The 27,292-nt window shown below is 35.8% G+C and overlaps 3 protein-coding genes across 3 annotated transcripts; 2 read left to right on the top strand and 1 right to left on the bottom strand.

The window, feature by feature from the left end:
• On the top strand, nt 10,245–13,273 carry LOC18586588 (bark storage protein A). The gene is made up of 6 exons (XM_018128569.1): nt 10,245–10,671; nt 10,762–10,829; nt 10,999–11,154; nt 11,261–11,470; nt 12,064–12,243; nt 12,802–13,273. Exons 1-6 carry the CDS (start codon nt 10,380–10,382, stop codon nt 12,967–12,969), a joined length of 1,074 nt encoding a protein of 357 aa, XP_017984058.1. The 5' UTR covers nt 10,245–10,379; the 3' UTR covers nt 12,970–13,273.
• Nucleotides 19,220–22,084, top strand: LOC18586589 (bark storage protein A). The gene is made up of 6 exons (XM_018128682.1): nt 19,220–19,629; nt 19,722–19,789; nt 19,963–20,118; nt 20,217–20,426; nt 20,954–21,133; nt 21,705–22,084. The coding sequence occupies exons 1-6, from the start codon at nt 19,398–19,400 to the stop codon at nt 21,870–21,872; spliced, it is 1,014 nt and encodes a 337-aa protein (XP_017984171.1). The 5' UTR covers nt 19,220–19,397; the 3' UTR covers nt 21,873–22,084.
• LOC18586590 lies at nt 23,902–25,605 on the bottom strand. The gene is made up of 2 exons (XM_018128997.1): nt 24,494–25,605; nt 23,902–24,214 (listed from the first exon to the last, which is right to left on the bottom strand). Exons 1-2 carry the CDS (start codon nt 25,565–25,567, stop codon nt 23,936–23,938), a joined length of 1,353 nt encoding a protein of 450 aa, XP_017984486.1. The 5' UTR covers nt 25,568–25,605; the 3' UTR covers nt 23,902–23,935.

Consider the following 27,292-nt stretch of genomic DNA (forward strand, 5'->3'; position numbering starts at 1 on the left):
TTTATTTGGTCAAGACTACCGTAGACGGGTGATGCCTTGGTTGCTGTCATTGGTGGAGGACATCGACGCTTGGAATGTTTTCCCATGGGGGCACTATGTTTGGAAGCTGACCTTGGAATACCTTTTGAAGGGGTTCGAAGTGCCTGACTTAAGCGTGATAAGGGAAACTCGATTGTGCTACAACATTTACGGATTCTCATGGGTGATACAAGTACTATCACGTAACATTTTTCAGTTTCCTTTTGAAAAAATAATTTATGGTTGCACTCGTTTATGATTTACAGTCTGATAATGGTTACATTTGACTTGCAGTTTTAGGCAATGGAGGCAATTCCAACCCTCCGAAAAATAGTTAGCCCCTCTGGTCCAAAGGACAACGTCTACCCACGAATGTGCATATGGGATTGCAATCAGAAGCCAAAAGACTTCTACAAGGCATTTCAGAAGTTAGAGTCATTTGAGCATATGAGTGAACAATTGCTAATTTTTGCTTTATATTTGTATAATAATCTTCCCTATTTGATAATGACAACATTTTATTTGTTTATTTGCAATTGTGGGCATTGGAGACGTTAGAACCCACCATGGATGAGGCCAGCTGAGAGTATTTTATGGACCTTGATGTCCCATTATCGAAGGGCCACGAGTAAGTGCCAATAGGGCACATGGAGGATCGGTCGGATTGGGGCTTAGGTGCGAGGCAAAAAAGGAGAAGCTTGAAAGAGAAAAGAGCCTCTAGTGGCAGGAAGTGGATACGCACCGCCGTTGCTTTAGTTGATGAGCTGTCGGGCCTTAAGTTAATGGACGAAGGGGAAGACCATGGTCAAGGCAGTGAACAGCTAGTAAGGACAGTTCTAACGGTTTTGTGTTCTCCAATTCCATATGTGATTATCGAATAATATTTTTGTGTTTGCAGTTGAACCATGCGCCGGTAACTCCAAAACCACCCACTAGTCCTCCTCAGACGCATAGTAGAAACGACTCGTTGGTAAGATATGTTTCAACGGTTTGTGTTCTACATTTCTACATATGTTTATAGAGTAACACAGTAATTTCTGTTATTGCAGTTTACGGAAGCGACTATAAGTCCTCATGCACTGATTAGTCCGGCTCCACCGCAGATTGCTAACGAGCCGCCGGTAAGGATATTAAAGTTGTAATGGTTAATGTTCAAAAATTTCATACATGATTATTGAATAACACAGTTATATATGTTATTGCAGTTTACGGAAGCGACGACAAGTCCTCAAGCACCGATAGGTCTGGCTCCACTTCAGACTACTAACAAGCCGTCGGTTAGGATATTAAAGTTGTAACGGTTAATGTTCAACAATTTCATATATGATTATTGAATAACACAGTTATATATGTTATTGCAGTTGACCCAGTCGAGAAGAGTCAATGATGGAGTAGCCACCACTCGCCAACTCCGACGGATCATGCGCAAGCATGAAAAAGAGATGTTGGAGCTGAAGGCTTCAATTCAGTCATTGACTCTAGTAATGCAGACGCTTGAGGATCGTATCATTGCTCGGATTCTTGACGGCCTTAAATCACAAGTATGTTATTCTATCTTCTTTTGTATTTTGGTGGTTTACGTTTAGCAGCTGTTTAGACTGTGTTTTCTTGCTGGTTTGATGATTTTTGAGGTTAAGTGGTAGTGGTTTAACTGGTTTTTGGTGATTAGCGAGTCAAAACATTTGTATTATAGTTAGTTATTAGCGTGTCAGAGTTAGCGTGTGACAATATTTGACTTGATATGCATGGCATGTCAGAACATTTTACTTGTTATGCATGGCGTGTCACAACGTTTGATTTGATATGCATGGCATGTCAAAACATGTTGCTTGTTATCCTTGGCATGTCACAACATTTTGCTTGTTATGCATGACGTGTCACAATGTTTAACTTGTTATCCATGGCGTGTCACAACATTTTACTTGATATGCACGGTGTGTCACAACATTTTACTTGTTATGGTTTGTGGTATTTTATGAGCTAACTAACGGTTTTTCCCATTTTGTAGGGCGGTCCATCTCATGGTGTTGGTTTGAAGCACTATGATACTGATGATGGGCAGCATCATGAACCTGGTGTTCACATTGACGATGACGTTCTTAGTGCTGACGGAGAGCACGTAACTCATGTTGATGACATCGTCGATGAAACTGTGGTAGTGGATGTCACCCTTCAATCAGATGATGTTGAAGGAGAGCATGTTCCTCTGCCCAAGTCCATTATTGATGCATCTATTGGAGGTGAGGGGGACCTTGACTCAGTCGTGGCTGAAGGAGAACATCTTTCTCCGACCGATGCATTCGTCTAGGTAGCAATAGGAGCTATTGTTCTTTATCATCAGAGCACTCCTGATGCAGTTGAGACGCGATCGTCGTCACCAGAGTCATTTGCTGTCCATCATGGTACAACAAAAATTTCAAACCCAATTGAGCGAGCACGGCTGAAAATGGCGGGCAAATACATGGCAAGCCCCTACGTCAACCCCTTAGTAACCCATCGAGATGTGAAGGATACAATCGTAGAAGCCTACGAAGCTTTCAAGAAAGACGAGTCCACGAGGTAAGCACATAAATAACATTGCAAATATTGTTTTTTAATGAAACATTAATCCACCAAGACTTATGAAATTCATTATGTTACATATGTAGGCGTAACGTCGGCATCTTAAAGGATCAAGGGGCTGACTTTTTCATAACCTTAGAGGATCCCAATGAGGAAATGACAAGTAAACATATTGATGCATGCCTCAGCCTACTCTATAAGCGAATGATAGGGCCGAAGTCGAAGCTGTACACTACCCGTGTATGCGTGGTTGACACGACATTCTTCGTAAGTTTATTTGAAAATTGTTCAATTGTATAAATACTAAGTTTTTGATTGTATGAAGTGTAAGCTAATGTTTACATGTTTCACAGGACACCATCCGTATACTACACACAGAATTTCCAATAGAAGATGCCCAGGCCACAATGCAAATTTCAGATGAGTTGTGGGGTACGTGGAGTGTGAAAGGCCGATATACGGCAAAAAATAGGAAGATGTGGATTTCATCCTCGCACCTTGCAACGTTGGTGGGCATTGGGTGGTTGCGAAGATCGATTTGGTGAGGTGGACGATCAAGGTGCTGGACTCCGCAAGAACTTCGAATGCTCAGGATAATAGAGTTTGCGCGGGTCAGATGACACCCTTGACGACAATGATGCCATTCATCTACCACAAAGCCAGTTATTTCAACAACAGACGTCGGAAGAGACGAAATTTGACACCGATACCATTGAATATTCATTTGCCAAAAGCTAAAGTGCATCGGCAGAATGATAGTGTCAGCTGCAGTATGTGCATGATAGGGTACATGGACCATATTTTGCAATCGAAACAGATCAGAGTTAAGTAGAATATGATTGCAAAAATGCATCGGCAATACGCTTTAGAAATTTTTTTCAACAATTATGAGAGTGAACCCTGAACATATCGACCCTTGTTTGTACATTTTTTTGTATACAAAATTATTTTTATATAATTAATTTTATACATAAATTTTTTGTATACACAATTTATTGTATACAGAATTAATTCTTTTTGTATACACAATATATTTTATACACAATTAATTTTTTTGCCTATACACAATTAATTTGATACCAAGAATTTTTTTCTTTTGTATACACAGTATATTTAATTTGATACACAGTCGTAAGAAGTCAACGTGTGACGCCATAAATCTGCTACCAGTCAGCGTGTCCCCATATACATTTGCTTGCACTTAGCGTGCCATCCCATAAATCTGCAAGAAGTCAGCGTGTCAAGTCGTAAATCCACTAACACTTAGCGTGTCGCCCATAAATTTGCTTCCACTCAGCGTGTCATAATAATTGGATCGTGCTGTGTCACGTCATAAATCTACAGATACTCAGCGTGTGACGCCATAAATCTGCTTCCACTCAACGTGTCATAACAATTGGGCCGTCGCATGTGATCCCACGATATTGCACCAAGTTAGCCGTGTCACGCCATAAATCTGTTTGCACTCAATGTGTCACGATTATGAAACAGCAGGGTTCAGAATTTATGACACGCCACAGTTATAATATGTGACAAGACTGTGACACGCCATTGCTTGAACAGTTGACACGCCATGGTAACCGTTTGGACTTCCACAAATTAATTCCACTACCCTAAACAAAAAAATGAGAATATTCTAAGGCCGTTTTTCATTTTAAACACTTATTTGTCAAAATTCCTAACGTCTGTGTGATTCATTTCTCATTCCCGCCAGTATCGGAGTGTTCGAGAAGGCTCTTTGCAAGTGTAACGACACTAGAGCAATAGTAACAATGTCGGCTATAAGTGACAAGGTAAGTGAGTCTCAAATTAAAACATTCTTGTGTTCGTTAATTTTTTGCTTTTTTGCTGAGTTTGTTTGATATGTTCGTGTTTTTTGCTGGGTTTTCTCGCTGGTTGGATGGATGGTTTTTGAAGTTAAGTCATAGTGGTTTTACTGGTTTTTGGTGTTTACCGTGTCACAACATTGTTATTGTAGTTAGTTATTGGCATCTCAGTGTGACAACATTTCACTTGATATGCATGGCGTCTAACAACATTTCACTTGATATGCATGGCGTGTCAAGACATTTTGCTTGTTATGCATGGCATGTCACAATGTTTAACTTGTTATCCATGGTGTGTGACAACATTTTACTTGTTATGCATGACATGTGACAACATTTTACTTGTTATGCATGGCATGTGACAATATTTTACTTGTTATGCATGGCGTGTGACAAAATTTTGCTTGTTATGCATGGCGTGTGACAACATTTTGCTTGTTATGCATGGCGTTTCACAAAATTTATTCCTTATTTATGTCTTCAGTATACCTTGTTGCACATTACGGCTTAACTCACTAGTGCATGTGTGCCATGTTTTGTAGATCCAACGCAGACAGTATGAGGATCTTGACATTTTTCCTCTCCTAGAGACGGGGGTGTTTATGCAGTGAAGCCTACATGTTCGGGATGCTCCTGGAGGTCTATCCATAAGCTTTGTCTATCAAACTTTGACCTTACTTGCACGGTTGAGTTGATTATAGCCTGGTACAGTTTTCTTAGTACCCCAAGGGAAGCATACATGGGTTTGTCAACCCTCTGCATGAAGTTTGGAAACTCCCTTGGTTTAAGGGATCGAGGCATCTCAGCTGGTGTTCCTGTGTTTGCAAAATCAACAGCCATAGAGTGAAGAGTTTCCAATTCTAGGCTGGATCGAGACCTCGAATCATGGACTTAGAATTGGCAACTCTTCACTCTATGGCTGTTGATTTTGCAAAGACAAAAGCACCAGCTGAGATGCCTCGATCCCTGAAACTAAGGGAGTTTCCAAAGTTCATGCAGAGGGTTGACAAACCCATGTATGCTTCCCTTGGGGTACTAGGAAAACTATACCGGGCTACAATCAACTCAACCATCCAAGCAAGGTCAAAGTTTGATAGACGAAGCTTATGGATAGACCTCTAGGAGCATTTCGAAGCACGTAGGCTTCATTGCATTGAACTCCCCCATCTCTTGGAGAGTCATTGTGATGTAATGCAATTGTGACCACTTACAGTGGGTTTTAATATTGAGTATGGATAAGCATCTGAGAGCTGGCATACCCCAAATAACAATTAAAATATCATGTTAGTTGATTTTGCTTATAACAAGTATTACTTTTTTAAAACTTTCCTTAATTTTATTAATTTTGTACCGTGTCACCACAAGACTTGCAAGTAGAATGCTCTTAGTCGACTAATCGATATTGGCAAAATTTAATTACTCATGAAATAGAAAAAAATTAAATCAAATCATTAATTGTTTAATACAAGTGGTAAAAAATGTGAGAAATGAGGTAACAGTATAAGGACTTCACAAGTCTATTCAGTGTTCAAAACTATGGACAAAATGAAATGAATACTCAAATAATCTATCTACAAAATTAATAAAAAAAATAAAGACTCATCTACAAGAGGAAACTAACAAACACTAAAAAATATGAATGAATGTAAGATACCGCAAGAGGAAATTATAAGAAAGGTATTGCACATGGGTTACACATTTAGTTAGGCAGACAAGCAGTCTTCATCCACAACACACCCTACATTTTCAGACATTGTCCTTCGTATTGGACAGTTGCTGCGTGTGTGACTGAGTTGTCTGCAACTTGAACATGCTTTGGGTCGGCGAATTCATGGAGGCCCCGATTCACTTGTAGATGGTGCCGGATTTGTGGATAGAACTGCAAATGGGGATGGGCAATTCTGTCTGTAATGCCCGTACCTCTTGCATTGTGAACATCTCCGTGCTCTACTGCCTTCACCAGTTGATGGAATCCTTCTCCTCTTAGGTCTTCTCGCTTGGCTTCGCCAAAGTGGTGGCAAGAAGACAATTTGTTTCACATGAGGGGGGATGTCTGACTCACTAGGATGCCCTACTTGCCAAATGGATCTCGAATAACCCTCCATCAAAACGGTTGTCTTGTAGTAGTCAGCATAGAATGCAATGGCTTCACGTTTGCATTTACTGAAAAATACAATAAACTCAATCTTCAAGCACAATGTAAATGTCATGTCAATTAGGGTTCAAATAAGAAATAAAGATATTCTGACCTTATTGCTACAATGCATGGCTGCATGGTAGTAAATCTGTTTGGAACTCACAACATGAACAGGTCTTCGTGGACAGGTTTACAAGTCTGTCCATCTTCCCGTCTTTAACTTCAAACTCCACTCGATTGATAGGCTTAACTACAAAGCGATGTGCATCATTGAACCGTAGGCTCAAGTGCTTGGAAACCCAAAGGCTAAGGGATGTGGTCACCTTGACCGCCTCCTTATACTGATCATGGAACCAACGCTGGAACATGTCTTTGATAAACTCGATCAAAACAGTGATCGGCATTTGTCTTGCATGCTTCAAGCATGAGTTAACACATTCCGCAATGTTGGATGTCATCATTTGGTATCGCATTGCCGGTGAACATGCACGTGCCCATCTCTCAGGCCTTATTTTCATAAGGTTAGCGTGGGATCCCGGGTGAATATGCTATAGCTGGTTCATATGTCTGTTGATATATATTGGATGTTATAGCTGGTTCATATGTCTATTGAAATCGGCCACCTTATAGCAATCTCGAGCAAGGGTGAAAAGCATACAAACATCGCCTTGCTTGAACTTGTTTTTAAAGTTTTTTTTCAAGTGGCAACCACATAATCCAGGGTGCGTTTCTAGGTATGCATTTTGGTTTGCTTTCTTAATGCCGAGATGCTGATAAAAAATGAACATAGTGTTTTTAGGACAACCAACCGCATCACGTAGCTTACTAAGAAACCATGTCCACGAGTCTTCGTCCTCAACATGGCCGGTGCCAAACGCAACTAGATATATGCACTCGTTCGTATATTTGCATAGAGCGACAAACAGAACACCCTTGAACTTGCCTTTGAGATGTGTAGCATCAATTACAACCGTAGGACGCATTACATCCCTAAACCCCCGAATACAAGCCCCGTATGACTAGAAACAATACTTGAATCTTTCTACCTCATCAGTAGCCACTGTAGTCACTGTCCCAGGATTTCTTGTTCCAACATATAAAAATACGAGGGTAGTAGTTGAAATGACTCATCTGGTGGATCGAAAACAAGCCTCTCTGCATACTCCTTCACTTACCAAGCCTTACCATACAAGCATTCTAATCCCCACTGAACCCTCATCTCACACATTATGTCCTTAGGTCTCAATCCGACTCCATTAGCCTAAAGCTTGTGTGACATAAATTTACCAATTATCTTCACACTTTTTGTTGGAAATCGCCCTTGCAAACCATCAATAGTACAGGTGTGTACTTTGTGGAACGTCTACACTTGCCAATATTCTCCTCTGTCAGTTAACTTTGTTCCTCAGACACTGAACTTGCATGCCTTGTCCTTGCAACCAACCTCATAACGACGTTGACATGACCTTTTTACTCTTATCGCAAACTTTTCCTTTATAACCAACATGTTCAGAGCTCGTTTCAACTCGACCTTTGACAAAAACATCTTTCCTTTGTATATGCGATCATTGGTACATGTCGACTCCTCAGTGGTAATTGTTTGGAAAGAGAACCTTTCTGCACCTGCAATTTGCCACATACGAGATGTCTCTACATTTCCCCGTTCTTGATAACTGTCATAGACCAATGTATCAAGGGAACGAATCCCGTTCTCACCAGCGATGGGGTTATTGTATATGGGTTCATCACACTAAACATCTCCTACATTAACACCTCCAACAGGTTTCGTTTCGCCTTCAACAGGTTCCGTTTCGCCTTCAACATTATTTGCAATTGGAATGTCACTGTCATAAAGCCGATCATCGTTTGAACTGTCATCATGCCATTTTTCAAGCAGATCATCTGAATTGTCATCAAATCTATCTTCACCACCAGCGACCGAATCCTCATTTCCCTCATCAAATGCAGTATTATCCTCCAACATCGCAGTGTCACCCTCCAACCTGACATTGTTATCCTCAACTGTCCTATTCTCATTTGAAAATGGCATTACACACTCTACAGTTCCACCCGATTACTGCATTTGTTGGACAAGAGCAAGTAATTGGTTTGATGCACATCCTAATTGGAATTGTGTAGCCAACTGTTTTGTGAATGTTGTCTGTCAACCAAGTTGCACAAACTCCTGTGAATGCTGTGGTAATTGTGAAGCATTGTAAATCTCATTTTGATTGAGCTGATTACCATGTTGTTAATTTGTTTTGCGTCCCTTAATGTTGACATACACAGCCGGAACATTCCTTTGTTCTAGCAGAATTAATGCAACATCCTCATTGTCCTTGATAATTGGCCGTGTTAGCTCTTCGGGTGTATTAATCAATGCATGTAACTCAATCTCGTCAAATTCTGAGTTTACCCCAACAACATCTTCAATCAGCTTTATCAAACCCGCAAACGACAAATCACTCCTAACCCCTCGCATTCTTGACTCACCACCCTTGTAAATGCCATCCACCCACTAACCACCGTGTCTTATCACAAGTCGCACAATTGGAACTCCACTGAAATTTTGAAAATAAAATAAAATTTGTCAATCATTTTACACAATACATGCCTTGTTCAAAAATTTGTCAATCATGTTGTTACATGCCATGTATATAACGTAAAATGTAGTAACACCCCATGCATATAACATAAAATGTGCTAACACGCCATGCATATACCTGAAAATGTGGTAACACGCCATGCATATAATGTTAAATGTTATAACACGCTATGCATATAACATAAAATGTTGTAACACGCTATGCATATAACCAATGTCGTGACACGCTAAAATAACGGTAACACATGTTTTAGATGCATGGCATGTAACAACTCTTGGCAATGTTTCTAATCCATGTTCTAATTTACACCAAATGTTTCAGAAATTTAAGTGTTGCAGCAATAAACCCAAATCCAATAACATACCTTGATGTCATCTCTACTATAGGGTCTGTTAATCTACGATAATATGGCCAGATGCCGAGAGATAGACCACAGCTCGATGACGATGGTGCTCAACAGAGAGTTGACAGAGCTTGTACAGTTTAGAGATTTGAGAGAGCTTACGACGATGGTGTTCAACACAGACTTGGCAGAGTTGAGAGAGAAAGATGACCGAGCTCAAACAGCTGAGCAATTATTTTTATTTTTTTTATTTTCTCTCTGGCGGGAGGGAGATAGCTCAAACAGCTGAGCATTTATTCGAAATGATATTGTTAAAGGCATTTTGGTCTACTCATGCTTCTTTTTTGTTAGAAACAGATAACTTTATATAGATGATTTTTTTTGAAATCACCTTATCACGAGGTCTTTTTCTCACAATTTCCTCATCTTCAAGTTATGAGTCTGATTTAATATGCAAATAGAGTAGAGTCTTTGTATTTATTATCAATTAATTTTAGATTGGACACCTTTCAATTGTATGCCTCTTCAACTCTACTCACTGTTATTTTTCTCTTTTGTTTCATCTACAGTGAACTTGTAAAGATTCTTCCTTTGTTCAGAAGAGCTAAGTGAAATTGAGATAAGAAGCCTGCCTGTCAGTTGTCTTTCCTACTGAAAATTTTCTATTTTGTTTGCATTTCTCTGGTTTTTTTAAATATCGAAATTGCCAACATACTGAGTCATTTCTTTGACTGACAATATTTTAGATGTTGAAATACAGGAAAATCTGAGTGGAGGCCCCAGGTTCAATTGGTCCCAGCCTTTAGTTTTAAAAGATAATCCTCTGACAAAATATCAATAATTTTCAAATTTAAGATGGGAGTTGACCATTATGTTATAATCCGCTGATGGAAGTGCTTGACTTACTGAACTTACATCTGGGACCTCCTTTGAGCTTAAGATTAACCATGGCTGCAAAACACGTTAAACCATGTTTACTGCTGGTTTTGATCTTCTCCGCATATGTCTGTGTTTCAGCTGAACCGAATAATAGGAAAAAATCTTTGAACATAATCAAACAACTGAACCGTAGAGGGCCGTATATTGGTCTCATCACTGTGATTCGTACAGAGGAGAATGCATTTTTTGCTACAGGGTCCTTCAGGCCTGATCCCAAGTACCCTTTTGTGGATCTTTCTGGTAAGTAATGCTTCACTGGATATGATTTGCTCGGTATTCTAATGCTAGCGTTCTGTTTCTGTTAGTGTAAAAAGAATTCTTATGTTGCAGGAAGAAGATTTCGCATAGGAAAAGTTCATGGAAAGAAAGTCATCTTTGTCAGATGTGGGGTTGGAATGGTAGATCACAACTTTTTTAATTTCTGTTGATACACCAGCATTCACATCTCGTTCTTCTTATCCCGTACGAAAAGTTAGAAATCCTTGTTTGTACCTCAATCAACACTGCACAAACTCATCGCTTAAGGTACTTCCTGCTTTACGCTTGTTTACTGCTTGGCTTGATCAGGTTAATGCAGCTGCAGCAACACAACAAATGCTAGATCTGTTTGATGTGGAGGGAATCATCCATTTTGGAATTGCTGGCAATGTAAATAACTCTATGTCCATTGGAGATGTTACCATTCCAAGTCAAGTTGCACATACCGGCATTTGGGATTGGCTGGTATTACATATAAGACTCTACTTTTATCCCCTTTTCTGTCTGTTAGAAGTTGCTCTTGTTGTTACAAGGCAATTTTAGCTATAATCTCCAATTTTGTTATGAACAGAACCCACAAGGGACAGTGGATCAGGATGATGTTGCTCAACTGGATATTGGAAGCTACAATGTTCCAACAGGAAGTGGATCTAACCTCTTAGGGCATATCGGGTATAGGAAAGAGCAATTTTTTTCAAAGTCAGGAGAGCCGAATATTGCTCAGTCTCTGGTTTGGGCTAAAACAAGTCCACAGTGGCTTCAGCTTGCTTCCAACTTCGGGGTAGACTCTTTTTCCTCTTTCTTAATTTATTGTCAACAACATATAGCATGCTCCCAACTTGGACAATGTAGTTATTTATTTTTATTTTCCTGATTTTCTTCTTAATTTATCACCACCTTGTAGCCATAACTTTAGGCAATATGTTTCCAACTCTTCTGCAATTTGAAGGCATATCTGATATCTAGTTGACAAAAGAAGAAAAAAGAAAGAAAGAACGAAAGCTTATGCCCCTCATTTCTGATAACCAAAGTAGCCTTATTAAAGTGTTAGTCTTCCTCTCGACTTCCTCAGAACAAAAAACATCTTGTAAATCATGCTGCCCCCATGATGGATCGAAGGAAAGAATTGGACTCCTATTTGTACATAAGAACTTCGAACAGAATGTAACATTTCTCCTATATGGACTTTGACATACAACATATTAAAGGCAATAAAAATTTGATTACAAGTAGTGGAAAGCAATTGTCTGATTTAGAGATCTAACTTCTGCAACAGGTTTGCAACTTCTATTCCACTGTTATTAGATTATTCTTCTGTGATGCCTTTTCTAGACTTATGTATATTGTCTTTTTGTATCCTTAAACTTGCATCAGGAGTTGATATTAGAGCAGTGTGTGAATTCAAGCTTGTGCTTACCACAAAAGCCCAAGTTAGTTGTTGGTCTAAGGGCCTCGACAGCAAACATATTTGTGGATAATGCAGCTTACAGGGACTTTCTTTTTCAAACATTTCATATTTCGTCAGTGGACATGGAAAGTGCAGCTGTAGTAATGGTACGATTTCTTCCAACTCTAGTTTCCAAGCGTTTATTTCTGTTATAATGGTTCGCATCCACAAAATGTTGGCTTCTGATAACCACAATTTGATCAAGTGAGGGTAAAGATTAGAGTAAACATCCTGGTTGATGCATTTGGGGAAAACACAGTTGTCTGGTGCTGGAGGGTTACCAGTTTTGCCAAACTGGGGCATCCTAATATGAAATCTGCTAAATCTGAACTGTATAATCATCTGTTTTCAATTGGCCTACTATATGGGCTGGCTGCATAAATTTATGACTGGAATGTTGTGTTCCAGGGTTCTGTTTTCTGTGGTCTGAGGAGGGTTAGATGTTTGCAGTCTTACCCGGCTTAACAGAGAGAGTGTGTTAATACAATTTATAACTGTTTCAAATTTAGGCAATAACATTATACTGGCAGTAAAAAATCCAAGTCTAATTCCAAAATTGGGATAAAAATAACTTTCATTTTTATTCTTTCATTGTGCATTTCACTTTGAAAATTTCTAGTCAGTAGCAGGTTTATTTAAACCAACAATGGTGGATTTTTTCTCAGACAAGCTTGTCAAATGGCTTCCCTCTGATTGTGATTCGAGGGCTATCGGATTTAGCTGGAAGACAACGAGGAGAGAATGCAATTAAGGCGTTTGGGTCTCTTGCAGCAGTAAACGCAGCCAAAGCTGTTTTGGCATTTATTGCCAGGCTACCAGGATATGCTCGCTGATACTCACTGGACAGTTAGTTTCTCTGAAATCAACCTCAAGGCTGCAAAACTAGAGTACAATATGTAAAATCTGCAATCTATGTAATTCTATATATAAGTCATCTGAGAGTCAGTTATTCGCAAAATAATGTGGAATTTTCTGCCATTGTATGTTATAATCGATCAAGAAGCTAAGGTTAGCTGAAACAGCAACCTCTGTTCAAAAGAAGAAAACAGAGAAGCGAGAGAGAGAGCAATAACAAGACAAAAGGTTGTTCATATATTTATCAAGCTTAATTACAACCTTAAATACATTGCACTCTTACATTACTCTTGTAAACTAAAACAACTATAAAACAAGTGTTAAGCTTAAACTTGTCTTAATACCGAGCATTATTTGTTTAAAAAACTTGAAAAAAATTTTACCTTTCACTGTAATTAACAACCATTAAGTGAATATTTAAATTATTTAACATGCTATCAACTTAAAAGTTGAAAAGTATTTTAAACACTGACAAAATTAAAGAAAATATAAAACAAGTTTCATTTCTAATGAATTTCCATCTAAAACTCCTAATAGACTAAATAATATGTAAAATTCTTTTATATTACAAATTCAAAGTTTAGGCTAATATAGGTTAACTAATTGTTAATCAATTTAAAATATTTTGATGATAATGAAAATTTTTCATCAAACTAAAAACACTATAATGTCAGTGTGGAATATCTCTATGGTCTAACAATAAATTCTATAAAGTAATAAATGATTAAATTGATGCCACAATTAAATTAGGAGTGTGTTTAGCTCTACACATAATTTACTAGAAACTCTACTATTCAAATCCATTTTCATTCACATGTTTTTCTTCAGTTGTGAATTTCGCTCCTAATTATATTTATAGAATTTTCTTACTAAAATAGAATATTGATAATTGTTTATCAATTTCTTTATTAATAAGACTAATGGTTAATTATTTTTTAATTCCTTTTGTAACCCCGATTAAATGTTTAAATGATCTGTTAGATTATTATTTGTGAAGCAGTAGTGTAGTACATATGATTTTAGTTAGAAACTTGAGGGTTTTGTTTAGGGGTATTGTTGTCTTCAAAAATGGTGAGAAAAAAGTCAATTCGTAATACAAATATTTTTAATTAATAATGCATTTGCCTTCAAATATTTATTAAACTATAGTATTATACTTAATGGTCGTTTATTTAAATTCAAATTTGGATCATGTTTAAACAAAATTATTATAAGCCTAGCATAGTTCAACTTCTGAATTAAAGTTATCTATTCCAATGGGTGATTTATTTCTATTTTGTCATATTTGTAGCCTTCCAATGAGATTAGAGTAATTAGATCATAATCTAAATAAATTTTCCTTCTTTGATTCTTCTCTGGTTTTTGTTGTGTTGTTCATCTTAACTTTAAAACGATCATTTTTAGCCAATAGTTTCAATTATGATTAAGCCACCGCTTTTACAAACATCATGCGTTGCACTACCATCTTTATCTAATTATAAGACATGTCCTAAGTTTTAAATATCATTTAGTTATTGACATCTAAAAAGCTTCTAAAAACAAAGAAAGAAAAAAAATTGTTATACTCGTTTAGAAATCTATCACAAAGTATCTTCATTATAGTTTTAAAAAAATATATTAAAAAATCTTATTTGAATTACTCTACAAAAGAATAGAGTATTATTAATGGAATATTTCATCAATCGATATAACTATCATCGGTAATGGCAGATCTATTGGTGACAAAATATTTTGTTAGTAAGGGTATCAATCGAATATTCCATCGACAAAGCTTCGAAAGTGACATGTGGTAAAAACTCCATTCAACACTTGATATAACGTCAAGTCTTGAGTTCAATGAAACAACATACATCATCTATATGTGGTTGCTAGCACCATAATATGATATTTTATATTCCATCCCAAGTAAAGTGCTATGTACCTATAATGATAAGGAAATGATGAGCTATATACTTTTAATAGACTCATAACATAAATTTGTTAGAATGCTTTAGTTATGGAGGCATTTTTAATAAGATCTACCTATGTGAGTATGAAGTGTGGCCGTTTCTAGGAGCTCAAGAGGTTGGCTCTAATAGCACTAATGAAAAAAGGATACAAACACATGATCATTAATGTATCGTCAGATAGTATGCATTTATTAGTGTTGAAATCATTATGTGAGATGTGTTCGATTAACCAAATGGAGCAGTTGGTTGAAAGCATAGTCTATCATGTAATTTTGGTTAACTTTAACATGTTTGTACCAAGTGAAGGTTCAATTGGAAGACATTTTCATTTATGTAATTGATTTTCAAGATTATCAAAAATTTAGATTAATTTCAAAATGGTGAGTGATTGTTAGGCATTTTTAAATAAAATAAATATAGCACACAATCCCATATTGGAAAATAAAAGAAATAAGAGTAAAAAGTCATATCTGTTGCAAAAACCAACGGTTATATTTGTTTGAAACATACAAACAGACAGTTGTAACTGTTTGAAATAGACACGATTGTGTCTATTGGGAATAGGTACCTTTGTCTATAAAAGGACTCTCCTTTAAAACAACAGAACATACAAAAAACAACAAACAACAATCTCTTCTTTCTTAATATTCTTCAAGTTTTCTTCTATATCGTTTTTCTACAGAAAAATCTTATAAAAGTTTGATAATCTTGCCATTCTCCAATAAGTGCTCAATAGATTGATTTCGTTAGTTCAAAATTCTATTAATAACTAAGCTTCATTGTATTTTCGAGGTTTATACGTTTGTAATTCTTTTATACACAACAAGTGAAGGAAATAAAACCTAAAGAAAAGTGGCATTTTTCACGCTTGAAGCCATTTCTTGATTTTCCAATTCTATGTTCCAACAAGCAGGAAAACAAGACCACTTTTGTGGTACCATGGCTAAAATCATGGTGCCGTCCCCTATGGTGGGTGGTTTTCTGCTGGGGTCTTTCTTCTCATTGATTTTTTGTTTGTTTTTTGCTTGCTTTGATGTTTCCTTCTCATCTCCGTTGTTTGTCTGTCATTTTCATTGGCACAAGACACTGGACAAAGTAATCAATGAAAAGAAGAAAAAGGTGAAGGAATGCAAGTTTGCCAAGAGTGGGAACTTTCCATTTCCATGTTTTCTCTATTGCTTGGTAGTGAGTTCGTAACTCCATTGTAGGAAGGGTAAATTTATCTAGAAATTGATCCCATGTCAATAAATAAATGAAAACTCTAATGATGGACTAACGATAAGATTTTCGTGTCCAATGATATATATAATTTTGGAGCAGAATATTCATTTCCAATGCTAATATTTAAGTTAATATACATAATGAATGCATATGCCTAAAAGAAAAATTAAGACTTTTCAAACTTAAATTAAATGGACAAAATCTAACATAAAATTGGATCGAACCCACACATAGTGAGACCTGAGCCTATAACCTAAAAATTTTAAGACATTTTCCTTACCATTTAGAGACGCTCTCATTTGCATTAACCAATAACAAAATGATATATACATAACAATTCATGTTTTTCTTTTCTCCTATTATTTTTTCTTACAGTTTGTTTTAACTTATATTTAAGTTATTTATGGATCTCATAATTTATTAATTAAATAATGGTAATTATTGATTTCTATTAATGGAGGATATATATAACATTTATCATTAGATGTTGATTGAATAATGATTGACAATTATGATCCGAAAACTTGAGCATCAGGTTACTTATTAATCTATGTTTAGCATAACAATCAAATTATACTTAATTATTTGTTCATTTATAATCTTTTTCGCTAGATTTTTCTGTTCTTATTTTTTGTTATTATTAGTTAGATATCACTAATATTCAAGTTAAAATATATATAATGAATGCATATGCTTAAAAGAAAAGTATAGACTCTTCAAATATAGATTAAATGGAAAACATCTAACATAAAATTGGATCAAACCCACACATACTGAGACTTGAACCAATGTCCTAAGATTGTGCTTGGTTCGTAGGAAGGAATAGAGTAAGAATGAAATAGTCATTTCGTAGGAATAGAATAAAAAATGAATAATTATTATGTATTTTGGTTTACAAGAGTAGAATAGGATATGAATTGCTATTATGAATTATTTCAATGTTTAGCTGAAAGGAATAGTTTTAGGAATACTTAAGGAATAAGTGATAAATGACAAAAATACTTTTTACAATAATATTTAATATTTATTTTTTAAATAATTTATTAAAAATTTTAATAAATTATTATTTAAATTTTAATATGATTATTTATTTTAATTTATAGAATATTAATAATTTATATTGTAGTTAAAACATTAATAATTTATAATGAAAATATTAATATCATTATTTTATTTTATTCTTTACTTTAAAATATTAAAATATCACAAACTTTTAATTATATTTTTAAATTTAAATATTAACTTTTTATAATTTAGAATTAAAACTTAAACCTTTTTATTTTTTTTCTTTCTTTTCGGTAGTTGACCACCGGAGATGTGGTCAATTTGTGTAAAATAGTGTTGATATGCACTCCATGTGACCAGATTACGTCAAGGTGCACCAAATTGACGTTCCCGTTGTTGGATTTGATCGTGGAGTGCCAGATTCGATGCTTCTTGTGCTGGATCTAGTTAAGGAGCATCGAATTTGGCATTTTCACAATCGGATTTGACGAGGGGGGTGCCAAATTTGGCACTTTCAAGACCACATGCTATAGGAGGCGTCAAATCCAATATTTTTGTGACTCAATTTGGTCGAGAAACGCTTGGTCGGTGCTTCCCGTGTTTGATTGTGAAGATACCAGTACTGCATGCCATCGCCACCCACCATCGTTGTTGCCGCCACCCTCTGTTGGCCTTCATGGTGGAGGAAATTTAGTGAGAGAAGGAGAGAGGCAAATTGGTAGAGAGAGAAAAAAAATTGAGAAAAAAGAATAAATTTTAATTTATATAGCATGATAATTTTTAAAGTTGAAAGAGGACATTTTTGTCTATTACTATTTTTAGCTTATTCCTTGTCTTTAAGAATAGCCATTACCAAGGGGCTTGGTAATGACTATTTCCCCTTCTCCCTAAATAGCATTCCTTCCAACCAAATAAAACTTTAACAAAAAGATTAAGAATAAGACAAATAGTTATTCCATTTCTCACAACCAAACATATTGTAAAGGTTTTAATACATTTTCCTTACCATTTAGAGAAGGTCTCATTTGCATTGACCAATAATTTGTTATTGGATGTTATACAAGTATGTTTTCTTGAATACTCTTGAGCTGAGTAAACTTTCTTAAGCCACATCAAAGAGTTGGGAAGGCTTAAAAAAATCTCCAATATTTAATAATGGATAAATAAATTTGACAAAAATAATAAATAATAAATTGTAATTAAGGAAAATACAGGTATAAATCAAGGATTTTTAATTAAGGCTAAAATAGGATAGCATACAATTAATTGGTACCATTCACGACGTTGCTAATGCCTTTCTCATGTATACTTGTACTCTTGAACCCTAGCTCGATTTCTTGGTTTTGACCTTATCTATTTAATGAACTTAAGACAAGTTTAAGATCTCATTAAGAAAGATTCAATTAGGTGGTCAATAACATTTAAATAAAAAAATTGATGACGACTCCTCATTTATATTGAACAATTAGGTTCACAAACTTACACATTGTGACATTAGACATATATGAAAATCCTCTCCAGTAATTGTGATTGATGTAAATGTCACTTGGAGATTCCCTCGCTAAATAAGAATAATCATAATTGTAGTTATAATTTAACTTAAACCTAGTTTATGGATTTTCTATTTGGTGTGAAGTAGTAATGATTAAAGTCCTAACTGGAACATAGATTCTAATTATTTTAGAAGTAGGTTTGAAAATAATAAGCAATAATAATAAATTTTGAAATTAAACATTAAGTGTTAAATTCAAAATATTATAAGGGTATATATGTCTTTCACTATTTATATTTTAGAGTTCATACGTTATAATATAGTAAGTAAACCTGTATGTATAAACATACTTATCGTAAGTACAAGTACGATAAGTATAAGAGTATAGAAGCAGATATAGATATATGGACGCACAAACACTCATTTGAGTTGCACGACTCTCTCGTTTGTCACAATGTTCCTTTGGTTTAGTTTAATAGCTATTGTGACTTGGAATCGAATCATTTATTTTGACAGGCAAATATTTTACTTACAAATAAAGGACAATATCTCATTGGAGAGGCTCTCGGGTTCTACATATCCGAGACATTAAATCTAAACACCGATCCTGTGACAGAGTAGCAATGATTTTTAGTTTAGAATGGAGTCATCATTATGTTTGAGTCTAAATAGCTAGCTGGCATTCTTTGACTTATTGGACTCATATATATATAGGATCTAGTTTGGGCTAAATGTAACCATGGCTGCAAAACAAGTTAAACCATGTTTGGTGCTGGTTTTGGTCTTCTCATTACTTGTTTTTGTTTCAGCTCTATCAAAAAATAGAATCAAATCTTTGCATGTAATCAAAGAGCTGAACCGCAGGGGGCCATACATTGGTCTCATCACTGTGTTTTCCACTGAGGAGGATGCATTTTTTGCTACAGGATCTTTCAGATCTCATCCAAAGCACCCTTTTGTAGATCTGTCTGGTCAGTATTGCTTCAAAGTTCAATGTATGTCTTCTAAATTGTTAGCTGTTAGTCTGGTTTTTAAGTGAAAAATACTTCTCTGGATGTTGCAGGAAGAAGATTTCGCATTGGAAAAGTTCGTGGAAGAAAAGCCATCTATGTCAGATGTGGGATTGGAATGGTAGATTAAGTTTTTGTTACTCTATGTTGATGCACTAGAATTCAGTTCTTATCCTTGCTATCCAACCAGTTAGAAAATCCTTGCTTTCACCTGAATCTTCTATCAGGCAAAAACTCTACTAAAGTTCATGAAAGGCCATCATTACTTTCTAACTTTAGGCTTGTTTCAATCAGATTAATGCAGCTGCAGCAACACAACAAATGCTCGATCTATTTGACGTGAAGGGAATTATCCATTTTGGTATTGCTGGCAATATAAATAATTCCATGTCCATTGGAGATGTTACCATTCCCAAGCAAGTTGCCCATACAGGCATTTGGGATTGGGTGGTATGAATATCTATGACTTTAAACTCTTTTATTTCTTTTACAAGTTACTTTGAAGATAATTTTCAGCTAGCATTGTATTACTATTTTGTTATCAATAGAACACAAATGGGGCCGTGGATTCTGCTGATGTTTCTCAGCTGGACTTTGGAAGCTACAATGTACCGAAAGGAAATGGAAGTAATCTCTTAGGGCATATTGGATATAGCAAAGAGCAATTCTTTTCAGAGTCAGGGGAACCAAACATTGCTGAGTCACTGGTTTGGGCAAAAATAAGTCCACATTGGCTTCAGCTTGCTTCCAACTTGGAGGTTAGATACGTTTATAGTTATCTCCTGAGCGGCTGCTAGTTTTATCTTCTTACTTATGAACAATGTCTTGTAATATCTATAATTTTAGATAAGCAATTCCTTTCAGAATTTGAAAGCCGGCTGATTACAACTCAAAAATAAGATTTGCTCCCTAAATTATAACCAAAGTAGTCCTGTCAAAGTTGTAATCTGGATCCTTTGACATCTCCATAAAACTACGCCCTTGATAGGTTTGGGGTCAACTTAGGCCTAAACCTCTTTGAGTGAGTGCTTGCAGCCTCTGCGGCATGCATCAAGAATTTGATTTCCTGTTTATAGATAAGAACTTGAACAAAATGAAATCTTACTTTGATAGGGAAGTTGAAATACAACATATTGAAGGAATAATTGGTGAAAATTGATTGCTAGTTACAGAAACCAACCTTTAGATTCAGAGATGTTAATTATATCTGCAACAGGTTTGCAACATTTAGTCATTGTTCTTGGAATTCTTATTTGATGCCTTTATATCCTTAACCTTGCATCAGGGTATGAAACTGGAGCAGTGTGTAAATTCAAGCTTGTGCCTACCAGAAAAGCCCAAGCTAGTTGTTGGTCTAAGAGCCTCGACAGCCAACATTTTTGTGGATAATGCAGCTTACAGGGACTTCTCTTTTGAAAAATTTGAGGTTTCATCAGCAGATATGGAGACTGCAGCTGTAGTAATGGTAAGATTTCTTGTTAGCTAATTGATTACTTTCACATCTTTTCTCTTTTTCTATCATGATCATTAACTTCTAAAATGGTTATTATACAGCTTAATTATAAATTTGAGGAAACAAGGGGGATGTGTGGTTGTTAAATCTGAATTTTGATCTGATTAAAATCATCTGCCCCTTTGGGGTGGCTACTCGATTTTGTAGATACTAGATAGTTTAATGAGCTAGACAGAATCATGGTTCTTGCATACGTTTTTAATGTGTTGTTGTTAAACCCCTCACTAACCTCCACTTTTGCCACTATAAACACCATTAGTGATGTTCAATCCTGCACAAATTAACCTTCAAGGTTTCGAGTTGTGATTCTAATCTTGTTAATATATCTTCATTACTTGATGGTTTAATTTAACTGCAAACTTATATATCATGCCACAAGTACAGAAACAAACATTGTCTCATATATTAATTACTTTCATTGTTTCTCTTCAATAGTTCTATTTAAGTTATTATGCCAATGTTTCAAAATTATTTGTGAGTTGCAGCTTTATTTTAAAGGAACTAACTATGGTGGTTTCTCCAGACAAGCTTGTCAAATGGCTTCCCTGTGATTGTCATTCGAGGGCTATCAGATTTAGCTGGAAAACAGCAAGGAGAGAATGCTGTCAGGAAATTTGGGTCCCTTGCAGCTTTAAATACAGCCAAAGCTGTTTTAGGATTTATTGACAACCTACCAGGACATGCTTACTGAGACCAATTAAACATTGGTTTCTCTGTACTCAGCCAGGAAGAAAGCAGTAGAGAAGATAAATTTGAAATGGAAGCCTGGAAAGAATTGAAAATTCATCGTAAGCACCCTGGCGCTTTCATTGTAACCAGCTAATTAACTTATTCGGAAGCCGCAATTTGAATAAATTGACACATTTTCAGACAGCTACACGAAATACAACATGATTTGAAGCATATTGCAGAAAATACTTTTATCTTTTTTGTTTCATGATAAACAGCAAATAAATACTTCATTAAAGACTAATTATGTCATATAAAATGAAAAATGCTACAAAGGAGGGTTTTTTTTTTTTCTATTTTGGTATGCATATATGCTAATAGAATTAAAAAAACTCTTTAAGATTAAAGAATTGATCTTTTCCTGAATTCCTTGGAACCAAACGAAGGTTTGGCAATTATATTTCTACAATATAGTCCAAGAATTCAAGCTGATAAAGTAAAGTGTGAAAAATCATATACATGTCTGGACAGCCTTCCCTGGAATATGATAACCAGAACCTAAACTTACAGCTAACGAGACAGTGATGTATTACTTCTAGATTCATCCGTTTAACGCACTCAACTTAGGCATATCTGATGAATTCTGCTTTGATTACCTCTGTCACGCCTCCCACCTGAGTTAGCACACAACAACTGTCACATACCCTTAGGGTATGTAAGGCTAACAGATTCTAAAATTCCACTTTGTAACAGAATGCTTAAATCTTCAAATGATATGTCTTAATTCAAACCTCACATAGTCTTACAACACCATATATAGATAATTCATAATAGCTTACAAAGTCTTAAACCTCAATTACAAACAAATTAGCCTCCAATAATTATTCCATATCAAATAGTGAGTCTAAAGCTCCAATGGTAAAGATGATCTCGACCCAGATTTCCCAAGCAAAGACTAGTTAGCTAACAGCTACTCTACATTTGAACTATTGTAGATAAAAGAATGAATATAACAATTTAGCAAGTAACAAACGTTAGTTACATTTATATGTCGAAGCAGTTTAAAGGCATTGTCAAGATGTTTTTGGTATAATAGATTCCATAACCAGACTTTAATCAAAAACATTTATTCTCAAAATTTTTAGATATTCTAATAATGAAACAGACTTTCATAAAGAATTCGAGACAATACGTGAATAGAACAAATAAAGTGGATGGCCGGAAATACAGATTTAGATTCATGTTCAGATTCAAATGCAAGTTCAAGTTTAATGGGCTACGACCACTTTTGCCTAGTGGCAAGGTCCATATTCAAAAATTAACCTTAAAGAGGCCAAGTACAAGCTAGCATGTGCTGCCATTCTATTCATCCCCAATGGCCAGGGTCCCGAATGGAGGCAGTTTCAGAAGATAGTATTCCAGCCCAATTCACATATAAGTTCCCATAAGACTTTAATAGTTAAAAGTTCATGAATTATGATAATTTTTTTTAACTAAATCTCTCGTTTTTTGTAAAACCTTACCTAAGGACCAAGTCTTATAATTAAAGAATAGTTTTTTAACTAAAGTCTATAATAATAATAATAATAATAAAAGTTAAGGAGGACCAAGAAAGGACAAGCAAGAAATGCCAAAAAACTGCAATGGCCTAAGGGGAAAGAAAATTCCTTAATAAAAGAGGTTAAAAAACCTTTACTAAAGAAATGGCATTCTATTTGCGCGGTTTTATTATTAAAGTGAAGGTAACATGTCAAAGGTCTAAGCTATTTGGTGATTAAAAAAGGGAAAATAAAAGTGATGCCACAAGTATATGACTAATATGTTGCTCTCTTTTTTTAAACTAAATAATGTATTACATTAGTTTATTTATTTATTTTGAATCGACCAATTACATTAGTTTAAACTTTGAGAAGAATTAATTGGGCTAATGTAATTAGAGTAAAATACGAAAATGAGTTGTTTAGAGGAGAATAATCATGACAAAGAAGAAGATAAAAAAACAATCAAACATGTATTAATTTAATAATAAATAAATAAACATGTGTCAATAATTGGAGATTTTGTAATTGCGTTCAAAGCAGATGTTCAATGCCCTTCCTTATTATCAAGTGATTTTTCTATGTGGTAATGTTTATTTTGGAGCTCCCATAATCTTTTGTTTAGATTTTCCATCTGTTTAAAGACTTCCTCGATTTCAGCCTCCAGCTTATCCAAGATAGACTTCTCTTCTGTTCTCCCGTGCTTTATCCCTTCCCCTTCCAACAGTTTGCCATCCATTTTGCTAGTAATTTGATCTCCTTTGTCAGGCTTCTCTTTTCCTGGTCGTGGAACTAGATATGATGATATCCATTCAGGAGGTTCAACCTAATACAGTAAGCGTGGAGGAGTTTAGTTTCAGAGTTCTAGCAAACAGCAGAAAAAAGTTACACTAATTTCCAAAAAAAAAAACTATACCTAAAGAGAGCAGCCAAACAAATAATAAATTCATGACTTATACGAAAAAATACCTAGCTGATAGAATGAGCTCGTTATTGTACAAAATTTATAAAAAAATACTTATATGTTTTTTTTTTTCACTATAATTTTTTTCCACCAAAATTGGTAATTCTAAATAAAAACTTTTACTTTAGTTAGTCAGCTTACCTCAGACATCACACAATGAATATGCGTGATATAATTGCATTCTTCACAAAAGTACACAGAATGATTTGGATTCCTTTTCGCTTCACACACATCGCAATAATATTCATTACAATCATCTTCGACCACAGAATTTTTAAGTTTAAGCAAATGTAAGTGACGAATATGTTTAACAATAGAGGGTAGTGGAACACACTCGAGATGTATATAGAATTTACACTTTTTGCAGCACAAGAAGGCTTCCTCACAATATTCACCGCATTCCTTACACTTAAGAGATCTCTGTCTGTAACGGATATTGCTCTTCTCCAAAAGTAAAAGAGGGTGAACATGACAATTATGTTTTATGGCACGAGTTTGGTACTTGGCGCATGAGACATGGAAGTCGAAGTTGCATTCACTACAGCTGAAGCTGATACCATAGACTCCATCGCTACAACCACCGCATTCAACTACAGAACCCCTAGCAAGCGGTTGAGCAAGAAGAGGATGTTCCGGGTGAAAGGAGCTTTTAATTTGCTCTGGCATGTTAATAAGACAAGACTCATGAAGGACGAATAAGCAAGACTGGCAAGAATAGATCAGTTTACCATGGATGTTTTGTTTGCATGCCATACAAGGTACTTCATTCTTCTCCCCTGGGGGCGAAAGGAATATGCAGCGAGTCAGCTGATGGTTGTGACTGAAATGGTTGATTAGGATTTTAATTTCCTTCCCTTTCTGAGCCTTATTTTTAGCAAGCTCCTGATTTAAAGTAGCACATTTGACATCGAGGCTGAAAATGCATAAACCGCACCAGTAAAACAAGCCCGCACACACCTCTCCACATCCATCACAGACGAACGAATCCATTGGATAGAGTGTCAGCGGGTGCTCTTGGTGAAAAGCATGATTTTTTATTTGACGGGGCAATTCAACGCATGACTTGTGGAAGAAAAAACCAGGACATTGTTTACAAGTATAAGCTGGACCGTGGAAGAAACTACCGCAGCCGATGCAACGCTCGGCGTCAGTATCCTTACCCACCTCTACCAAGTTCAACATGTGCTGGTGGCTGAAATGTCGGATCTGCTCCATTTTAGAGAAAAGAAGCAAACAAAAGAAAGAAAGAGGAGTGCAAGCTCGAGTTTTGGAATGATGAAGATTGTTGGTCTTAGCATCTTTCCATTTATGATGGAAAGATATGTAATGCTTTTTTTTTTGTTTTAATTTTTCAAAGATGACTTTGTGTAAATCGTAGACAAGGAATCGGAATAAGGCTTGCTTGGGAGTATTAGTTTCAATTTCTATTTTATTCTTGAAGGTTTGCTTCAGTTTGTGACTTAAACTGCTTGTAACCAAAGTTTCAAATAAAAAAAATTAAATACTTGGTTTCTACAAATTAACTTGATTCAAAAAATTAATTGAAAAATATATATGTGATGTACATTTCAACCTCTTATTCAAATTGAGTGAATAAACAAAACCAATATATATAAAGCAAATAAAATTTTAAGTATATATGTATAATTAATTAGAACATGAAAATGACATAAGCTAATTACAAGCGAAATGCATGTATCGATATGCCAAAAAGTACATGTTTTATATTTGCAATTTTTTTTTGGGCAACTGCTAAAATTTTATTGATGAATCATGGGTAGGATATGCACTCTTGACATATCATTCAACAGAATAGTTGAGACTCATGGTGGAGGAGAACTATACAAAATAAAATCAAGACCTAAATCAAAGCCTAAACTAGCCATATAATCTGCTACTTTGTTCCCCTCCCTATAAACATGAATTACACTAAGCTCCCATTGCCGACTTAGTAGAGCTTGGATTGCTCTAATCACATCTAAATTAGCACAAGGATGCACAGATGAAGCATTAAGTGCCTGAACCACTGATTTGTTATCAATCTGCAAGTTAATGTTGCGATACCCTTGCTCCCAAGCTAGCTGGATGCCTTGAACAATGCCCCACAACTCTGTAAAGTGCAGTACTTGTACTTAGCTTGCATGCATACCCTACTATCCATGTGCCATCCGAGTTTCTTAAGACTCCGCTAACAGAAGCAGCCCCTGTTCTACTCCTGTACACCCCATCGAAATTCACTGTTATCCAGCCAACAGGTGGTGGTGTCCATCCCACTAACTGTTCTTCCCTTTTAGCTGGTTTACCACTTTGCAGCAAAGGGTTTAACCATGCATTATGAGTGGCCACAGCCATGTATTTGATAATATTCAATTGCCCTTCAATTGAGATTTCACGGCCCTCAAAGACAAATAAATTTCTCCACTTCCAAATGTGCCAACAGGCTATTCCAAAAAGAATATTACAAGGGATATCCAAACTGAAGGGATTACTCTGGCTGAGGTTCACATATAGCCATTCTGACCAAGTTGCTTGAAAAAACTGGTATTTGTTATTTTGAGGCAACAGACGCATCCATAGAGCAACAGAAACAGGACACTCTAAAAAGGTGAAGGCTCGATTCCTCAAAAAGATGACATTGCGGACAAAAAGCATCAAATGATAATCTATGTCTTACCCTTTCAGTATTTGTCAGAATACGATTGTGGAGCCAATAAAATAGAAAAATACATATTATTTGAGGGCCACTCCATCCCCAAGCTAAACTCCACTTTTTTTTTATTTTTTGTACTGCCTGAATCAGTTTGTCTCCGTAAATGTTCATATGTTGATCAGACAGTAAAATGTCCAGAAGAGGATAAAGCCCAAAATGACATATCCAGAGAAATGGGCAAGCTGGGAGGAATGATGTAGAGGATATGTTCCACCACTTCAATTGGTAAC

This window comes from Theobroma cacao, chromosome 10, assembly GCF_000208745.1.
Source record: "Theobroma cacao cultivar B97-61/B2 chromosome 10, Criollo_cocoa_genome_V2, whole genome shotgun sequence".
NCBI classification, from domain to species: domain Eukaryota; kingdom Viridiplantae; phylum Streptophyta; class Magnoliopsida; order Malvales; family Malvaceae; genus Theobroma; species Theobroma cacao.